This window comes from Stegastes partitus, unplaced genomic scaffold (assembly GCF_000690725.1).
Source record: "Stegastes partitus isolate 25-593 unplaced genomic scaffold, Stegastes_partitus-1.0.2 Scaffold42, whole genome shotgun sequence".
NCBI lineage: Eukaryota > Metazoa > Chordata > Actinopteri > Pomacentridae > Stegastes > Stegastes partitus.
The window spans coordinates 613,215-622,717 of NW_007577773.1; the positions used below are offsets into that span (position 1 = coordinate 613,215).

Here is a 9,503-nt window from a genome sequence, read left to right on the forward strand (position 1 = left end):
TAGTCATAAGGCTGTGGTTTTATACGTAACAAAGCTATAGAACCAACCCCTTCAACTTGCAGGGTGGGAGTTTCCACAGAATTCTTCTTCGTCTTTCTGGTTTGAACATTCATGGCGGAGTCCCTGCGATATTACATGTGCCATTCTGTAGTGCAGAGAAATTTTACAATGAAAAAAGCCGTAGGTGAGCTGGTGTGCTCTAGCTGCAGCGAGTGGCAAAGGGGTCAGTGCAGAGAGACTTGGATTTGCAACAGGGTAGAGTTACGAATAAGCCCTCTTTAAGGCATTAAGGGAATATTTTATTGGGAAAAAAAAAGAAACTTCTGAATATGTAACTTTGATACAATAAGGATGTTTTTTTAATCAATGTCTCGAGAGGGACTTTTATTTTTATTCTCAAACTTACTCCTCTAGGCTTTAAATAGGACTTAAAAATGTGCATTTTCCTCATTGGCTCAGAATTCGGTTACTAACAATTCCAGTGGTGACCATTGTTCATGCTGGGAGAAACCACTTCTGCTGCATCATCCACTTCTCCGCTGCCCGTCAGTATTTTGCATATTTTTAGCTACATGTGGACAATTACAAAACTTCAGCAAAGCTTTGCAGTTTCGGAAAGGACCATAACAGGATACAGACCCTGTGTATTTGTTCTTATATTTTAAACACACTGAACATATGGAGGATTAGAGGATTATGCTGTGTTATAAGTAAAACATGCAGCTATTGAGATTGGCAGAATCTCAAACGATCCCTGGTGTCCACCCTTCAAGCTGCTCAAACCATAGCTGTTGGGTGGAGTATTGCTTTAGGTTTGACATTTGTGTCTCAGCTTGACCTCATTAATGTAATGTGAGATTTGGGAGCAGAGTTTTGTTGTCTTTGAACCTGACCTCGGACCTTTGTTGAGGACCTGAGATCTGACATCTTCCTGCAAAGATCGGACCATCTTTAATTAAGGCCTATGTGTTGCCCTGTCACTGCTGCTATGAGTGTGCTGTTCTGTATTTAAACCTAATCCAAATGGTATCTAAGTATACAAAACCGGCCTGTTGAATGTGACCCAGGATTTTAATGACTCAGTGTGGGAGCCGCTGTGTATCTGCACACCCCAGACACACTGATCCTCTGTGTTCCACATTTTGTTCAGGCCACATCCAGGGCCCACTGGCCCCGGTTCACTTTTCCGCCTGATTCCTCGTTAATTAGGGGTTTGCAGGACTGGTCTGACTGAGAGAGCAAAGGGTGGGAGGGGAGTGTGGAGGAGGGAACAGCGAGGCTAAAAAGGCCCTCAGTCCTTCCTTTCCCACACTGCGTGGTCTGGTCCGTCCATTAACAACAAATGTTCATTCATTGTTGATCAATTGTACAAAGCTTTGTTCATCAGAAATGTTAATCAATGACGTGTTTGTGTTGTTAATCAAAGATGTGTCCTCCAGCGAAGCTTAAATTAGCGCAGCGTGGACATTGCGGTCTTAATTGGACTAACCCAGAATGCGGTGACACACGTTCACACTGGGTCTGTGGGGTTAAAACTCAACTTGTAAGTTAGTAAGGCTCAACTCACCATCATAAACTGATGCAAGTCTTTCCCCAGTGAGTTCACACAATAGTGATTAAGCCTTTTGGCACAAGGTAAATCTCTGTACTTTGCAGTATCCTGGATTTTTAAATCACAGGTCTGCGGTTACGCGCATTTTACTTTAACAAGCAATAATTGATTTGCCAGAGCTGAAGAGGAGACCAACTAGCTTGAGGAACGCGACCGCAAGTAGGGCTACATCCAAATGTAAATGTATTACGTTTGCATTTTAAAATGCTTCATTTACACCACAGTCTGCACTGCAAGGTCCTCTAAAACTGAGACCTTTGGAATCCCTGCTGACCCCATTTTAGTCTAAAAAAAAAACAACCTGGATTTGCTTTTAGTCTGGACATCAAAATTCTCAATTTCTTTTTTTATTCAAAATTAAGACTTTTTAGTGATTCAGACACCCATGTTCACTTTCTGGGCTACAAGGTGGAGCAGTGGTCAGCACTGTTGTCTCGCAGCAACAAGGTCCCCGGTTCGCGTCCCGGTGAGGTCACTCGGGATCTTTCTACATGGAGTTTGCATGTTCTTCCCATGCAGCGTGGGTTCTCTCTGGGTTCTCCAGCTTCCTCCCACACAGTCCAAAAACATATTGAGGTTAATTGGTGATTCTAAATTGTCCGTAGGTGTGAATGTGAGTGTGCTTGGTTGTCTGTCTCTAAGTGTAGCCCTGTGATAGACTGGTGACCTGTCCAGGGTGTTCCCTGCCTTCACCCTAAATCAGCTGGGATAGACTCCAGTCCCCCATCGACCCTAGTGAGGATTAAGCGGTGTATAGATAATGGATGGATGTTCGCTTTCTGATTGGGCCGATCTTTTAATGCATTCATCCCCAGATTTGTCACACTCCTGTCACATAACTGTTTTCTGCAAAAAAGCAAAGATGTATGCCTTTATTACCGGTGCTTGCTTCAATATAAATACAGAATTAGAGTACAGACATGACTTACCTTGTTGTCTACATTAAGGAAATCTGTAGTCTTACTTTATGCCATTGCTCTTCTTCCTTCATAGTATTTGCAGCAAAGCAACCAACTCCTCTGCTTCATGTTTACACCAGCACCCGCATGCCCAGTGTACGTGAACAGCCATGTGATATGTCTTTACAGGCACGTTAGTATGCACGGGGATTACTTATGAAACAAAGCTAAAACACTCATCTCCTCCTACCAAGGAAAGTCTTTGATGTTCCAGATAAAAAGAAAATAAACTGCATTCAGAGGAGGGATTACAGTCTAAAAAAGAAAAGCGACTGATGGCGAGGCGTACGTCACAGGCACATGTCGATGGAAGGGGGAGACGAAAGTTCTGCAGTGCAGGTTTAAGGGAAAAGCCTGAGTAATAGACCATTTTAATTAGAGGATCTGGTGGCTCTGTTATGCTGTTTGGGTTCCTTATAGGGAGGGCTCACTGCAAGTCAACATAAAAATGCTCTAAGTGAAAGCCTTTATGCTATGATGAAACATGGGAGTAGATCCTTTTGTAGGATCCATAGGGCACAAGGGGTCACTAAATGGATTGATGTGTGTGGAACTTACGTGAAACATATGCTATAACCCTCACAGTCACCAGATGTCAACCCAGTTTAACACTTCTTGATGATCTTGCATAAAATTTATTAGACACCATCATCAAAATACCAAATGAGGCAATATCCTTTGGACGAATGGTGTTTTGTTCCTCCAGTCAAGTCAAAGGGACACTTTGTGTTGGTTTCTTTTCATTTCTACATGCTCGTAATCGTCTAAGAGTGAAGAAAAATGTTCCAGTGTATAAAAATAATAACTGCAGGCAGTGTTACAGTTGTTGTTTTTGTGTGTCTCTCCACAGACTCTAAAGGTCTGTCCAACCCAGGTGAAGTAGAAGCTCTGAGAGAGAAAGTCTATGCGTCTTTAGAGGCCTACTGCAAACAGAAGTACCCCGAGCAGCCTGGCAGGTGGGATTCTAATCACAAACACCAAAGCATTATTGTGTGTTTCATGTGTGTGGTGCTGAGTTGAAGTGTGCATTTCGGAGATGGAGAAATCAAGAGTTGGCTGCACAATTTTATTTTATCTCCCAAGTGTAATTAAAGTTTAAAGCTTCAACCCAGAAAACTTCTCAGGTAGAAGTCAGAGAAACTGCTTCAGGTATTTTCACACAATGGATCAGTCTCGTCAGTAGCTTTGAATTCAACTTGTGTCTAATTGCTTATACTGCATTTTATTATTAGTTTAGTTTATTTGTTTGTCTTTGTTGCTTTTTTTTTCGTTTTTTTTCTTTTGGAGAAAGATTGTTGAGTCTGCTTCCAGTTGTAATTTCACTGTGCTCACCAGACAGTAAGCTGTTCTGTTTTAAATGATAGATTGCAGAGACGCGTTCTTGGAAGACAGTCAGTCAAATGCCAGAAAAGGTCACAAAATAAGTTTTTTGGTTTTATTTATTTATTTATTTTAAAAGGTGGAGTAAGCCATTTCAGAAAAAGTTGCTGATATTTGAACTTAACACCCAAGCAACCACACATTTTTGGCTCCTTTTTTTTTGAACCCTTGTCCCACAAAGTCATGGATGTGCGCAACGACATTAACAACTGCACTAGCGAACCGAAAGAGAACACTTCCAGCTGTATGCAGTGTTCACAACCTCAGCTTCCAAAACACAGTTGAGTAAAAACTAGCAAGGGATCATTGTATGGCTTATTTTTACCAGCTGGGAGAACCGTAGACACCATCCTCTCCCTGGTAGAGCTGGAGGCAGCAACTTGATGATGGGTTGGAGCATGGAGGTTCCTGGTAAAGGATGGTAGTCTTGGTCTGGGTCCATGAGCAAAGAAGCAGAGCCTGGTGTTGCTGAATCTGGCTTTTTGCTTGACATTGCCCACTTGGCAACCAATCACATATAGTGTACAAGGCCGGACTTCTGCGGTTGCATAAAAAGCTGCCAAAAACAAGGGGGAACGATGTTTAAAAATTGTTCTAAATTCACGCTGTCTTCAGGAAATGTCAGCCTGTGCTTGAACATGAAAGTCCCTGTTGGTCAATGATTGAAATAGTACTTTTTTTCCCATTTACAAAGTCAGGGCTCATGACTGTTTTTGCAGGGAACACACAGAATGGACAGCTAGCTGCACGCAAAAAAAGAGTATTGGGTTAGAATGACTTTACATGTTACTTTCTCTGTGAGGCTTCAACAACTGTTCAAAGTCAAATTTACTGCAGCCTTAAGTGGTCAACTCTAAGGCTAAGTTGCTTAAATTGCTCATTGCAGCTGAATAAACAAGCACCAGTTTATGTCAAGGTTGTCCATTTGTGTGGTTTGATGGTTTGTATAACTCATGCCCCTCAAACTTCCAAGACTTCTTCATTCTGCTCCGGACTTGTGTTTCATTTTGGCCTTGTGTCACGACAGGTTCGCCAAGCTGCTGCTGCGGTTACCAGCGCTGCGCTCCATCGGGCTCAAGTGTCTGGAGCACTTGTTCTTCTTCAAGCTCATCGGCGACACGCCCATCGACACCTTCCTCATGGAGATGCTAGAAGCCCCGCATCAAATGACATAATGGCAGCGAGGGTTGAGCCCTCCTCGCCCTCCCAGCCTCCCCCTCTCAACCCTCCTCGCTCAACATCGCCCAGCAGCCCTGGATCGGGAGCAGGGCCCTGTTTTATTGAAAAATCCCAACAATCTCCAACAAGGGACAGATCACGTGACGACTTTGGATGGAGAAAACCTTCCCTTCCTTCCCCCCTGTCCCTCCCGCTGTCCCTTTTTATCCCTCGACTCCCTCTGATATGTTTCGAAACAATGAATTCATCATGTCTATGGGTCTGTTTTATACCTTGTAAAAATATATAAATAAGAAATATATATATGAAAAATCACACAGCAACACGAGTGACATCAGCGGACTGAAGTGAGGACAGGCAAGAGGACAGAAGAAACGTATTGAGCCATCGTTTTGATCTTTTCGTACAGCTTGACGAGAAAAAAAAAAGAAGCAGAGATGATCAGGTTTTAACACCTACAGTTGCAGGTATATTCACAAAAAAGCAGCGGTGATGATGTCACATTGGGACACTCAGCGTTGTGATCGGGACAATCGCGGACTCTTGGGAGCCTCGGGCTGTTTAGACTCGGACCTGAGCCCTCTCTTGTCTTTCAGGACTGAACTTAACTTCGGGCAGGGACGGTCGGGGGGGTAGAGAACACGTTCGCTTAAAAGAACTCGTCTGTTCCCGCCTGACTCGACTGAACACGTCAGGTCTTGCACTAGCTGTTTTTGAAGTGTGAGCTTTCTGGAGGTGGGTTAACAAGATTGCAAGTGCTTGGAGAAAGAAAACAACAACAAAAAAAAAAACTCAGGTCTCTGCCCTAATTCCAACAAATAGAACCATGTCTTACTCTACTAGCACTGTGCAACATTGGGGAGGATGTCGTAGTAGTCCACTAATCAGCCCTTCAGTTCAAATACAGAGATGGAAGAGCTTGTTCTACACACTCTCTGTTTAAATTAGCCACATGCTAGTTTCATGCTACATGATGGGAGCAACTTTTGTCAAACATTTGGCCTTCATCGCAACCTTACAGGTGATCACGACCAACTTGGACGGCTGGAAAGTGAGCGCACAGTCCCGTCTGTAGGGGAAATATCATTGTTTTGCCGGCCTCGGAGCTCCTCCGTCGTCCCTCCCTTCCACCCTCCCCCTGCTTTCTTTATTTCATGTGAATTTCAGCACACCATGTACACCTCCACACTCAGAAACCCCTCTGCCCAACGCAGCGGGTGTTAACTTTTGCAGAAACACCTCAGATCTACCTGTAGAGAAAGTTACAACCGTATACAGTATTGACGTTATTTTCAGTTTTTGCATTTTTAACAACAGCGATGCACAATTACCTCTTTTATCTCCATCCATCAGAGCTTCAGTTCTCGGCACTCATCTAGGCTAAACAGTATGCAAGAGAAGTGCTCGTCGTTGCAGCAGAGCCATTTGTTTGTTTATTTGTTTGTTACTTGGCACTTAACCTCATGACAGTGGAGTCGGGTTCCTAAACGAAGAGCTGATGTTGATGTAACCGACCTCTGAGGTGGAATTTGGCCCGAGCCCGATCAGGAAACAGCCCAATTATCTTCCTCCTCAGAGGGACGCTCACTCGCTCTCTCTCTCTCTGCACTTCTCTGGACAACCAAGTGTCATTCAAGTTGAACTGAAATGTTAAATATCTCCATGTTATGTATTAATATGCTTTATGCCCATATTCTGCTTTTTTTTTTTTCCTCCTCCTCTCCTTTTTTTCTCTAAATGCCGCAGCTGCTGCAAAACTATGCATCGAGTGCATTTCCAAAGATTGTCCACGGAGCGGCTTAAACAGGTCAGATGTCTTTTAAAGCAGGTGTTGGTGAGGTATGGGTGCACTGTGGTGTTTTCCTGCACAGGAGCAAATATTCTACGGCTTGTTTCGCCCGTTATTCGGAGATTCATTCGAGTTTATCCACCACTGGCTGAAAGAAACAGCCCTGATCTGAAAATGTCTTATGGAACAGTGGCAGAGTTTAAGGATACGATGCGAGAAAAGAGAATTGAATTCAAGGATTTTCTGCCTGTATCCGAATCCTCACCACTCGTTCATAAGCACCTTGACACTATCGTGACCTGGGAAACAAAAAAAAAAACGACAAACCTGAGCACTGTGTTTTCATTATTCCTTGATAAAGAAACATGCAATGTGAGTGAGCGTATGGAGTCTTGAGCGTGCCACGTGTACAAGCTTTCTGTTTAATTTTAATTAATAAATATGAATTGAAATTGCAATAGAATGATGCATAAAAAGTGAACATTTTCAATTTAAGACGAAGTGCTAATACATGAAGAATTACTAAGATAATTTAAAAACTGAATCACACAGTACGAACAGCCGACTGTGTCCTGCTACTGAACCAACTCATTATTGCTTTTTTTTTAATATATGTATAATTAGGTATAGAAAATCAAGTCTGACTACGTCTTTATTTCTTCTGGTGGCACCATCAAGACTCCATAAGCGCTGACTTCGACCAAAACATCTATGACACGATGGCCATATGTCCATTTTCTATCATTATGAGGGGCTAGTTTCATAACGGGGCATCCACTCGGGGAGGAAATATGTAAATGTCATTCCACCTCTGTGAAACTGATCCCAAATCGCCCACTGATCTCCTTTCTCTCATGATGGAAAAAAAAAAAAAAGAAAGAAAGCAAAGAGCCGGTTCTCACGCCAGCTCGGAAATGTCAGACGCTGTACACCTCGAGCTCAACTGCACGGTTTACTTTGGGTGAGAGTGAAGTTCGGACAAGAGAAAGCGAGCGATTCAAGAGCCGCGAGCTCCCTCTAGTGGAAGAGAAGCAGCGCTGCAACATTACTTGAATTTTTCTACAAGTATTTAATCAAGACAAAAAAAAAAAAAAGATGGCACTTTTTAACAGCTAGTTATTGTCAACAATGTTCCTTTTGGGATCAGACAGAACCTCAGAGTCTGTGCATGTTAAAACTGAGAAAAGTAGCAATAACTTCAATATGACCTATTGGCTATTTTCAATGAGGTGGCCTGTATTATTATTATTATTACAACCTATCCAGGTGACAGTATTGACTGCCAGCTTGAGCTGAGTTTACAGTATTTATATACTTGTTTGCCTGTTAAAACAAACAAAAAAAAATAGATTTTCAAGAGAAACTCTTGATGAAATTTTTTGTAAGACCAAAATATTTCTCTTTTAGAGGCTGATTTTAATCACAAAAAGCAGATATCAAGCAATCAAACAGTTGTTTTTCCACTGGTTGACCCAACTTTAAAAGTGAATATCCTCCCGTTCTCTCTAGTCTGATGTCTCCTCCTCTTTAGTTTACTGTGATTGGTGAGCGCAGGTATCTAAAGCCATAACGTGGATGATGTGCGAGCTCACTCCCCTGCAGGAAAGGGACAGACAAGGATGTTGTTGACGAGATAAAGAAATGATCACCCACATAGAATGATTACTTACATGAATGCTTTATAACATAAAGCTATATTTTGTTAATATGTATATGTGTATATATTTATAAATATATATAGACGGATCTGTTCCTTGACTATTTCCAACATTGAACGAGGGAGACAAGTCTTTCAGACCAAACTGTTCCACACCAGGTGTTCTTCAACCCAAGAGTTTTATGGTGTTTCTTCACCAGTATCTGAGGGGATTTTATTTTAACTTTTTTTTGCATTTTGACCTTTTTAAAATGAATCCTGATCAACCAGCAGAATCGCAGCAGCTCTGAACTCAAAAGAACCAGCTTCTCAGCAGTTTATGGGACCTCAAAAAACTATGAAAGAGAGAGAAAAAAAAACTAATGGTTAAGACTTTAAACCCTCCAAAATGTGTGTTGCTTAGCAATTATATGTTCAAAAAAATAAGTGTAATCAGGAAAAGCTGAGCTTGTGACACAATCACTGCTTTCTTTGTTGCATTGACAGTAAAATGTTCGAGTTTAAAAAAAAAAAAAAAGAAAAGAAAAAAAACTTGGAAAAAGATCTATTTTTGTACAAAGGTAATTTTATCCCTTGCTCATGTACTCTGTTCTTTCCCTTTTCTTCTGTGGGCTCTTATATACGTTGTGGAAAAGCTTATTGGACGAGAAAATTTTCAGATTGAAAATGTAAGGCGAGAGGAACGGTCGGCTTTGGCACTTTCGGTAACTGTGTCGCCTTTACTTTGCCATTTTTCAACCTGTCGCTGCAAGACGGGAATGTCTTCTTTCATTATATTTTTTGTCTATTTTTAAAGGAGATGGAATTTTGTCATCTGTTCTTTGTGGGTTGTTCTCTGATGTTCTATCTTTGATGGACAGAAAAAATGGTTATTAAAAAACTGAAAGTGACCGACGCCTGTCCATTCTGTGCAACGTCCAGGAAAGA

The 9,503-nt window shown here is 41.9% G+C and overlaps 1 protein-coding gene across 4 annotated transcripts in view; it reads left to right on the top strand.

Moving 5' to 3' along the window:
* rxraa (retinoid X receptor, alpha a) overlaps positions 1-9,466 on the top strand; it is a 112,731-nt gene extending 103,265 nt beyond the window's left edge. For all 4 annotated transcript variants that reach the window (XM_008304857.1, XM_008304873.1, XM_008304865.1 and 1 more), the window contains exons 10-11: positions 3,422-3,527; positions 4,979-9,466. In XM_008304857.1, coding sequence (XP_008303079.1) covers positions 3,422-3,527; positions 4,979-5,126 — 254 coding nt within the window. In that variant the 3' untranslated portion in view covers positions 5,127-9,466. The remainder of the gene's footprint in view (positions 1-3,421; positions 3,528-4,978) is intronic.
* Positions 9,467-9,503: the final 37 nt, after the last annotated feature.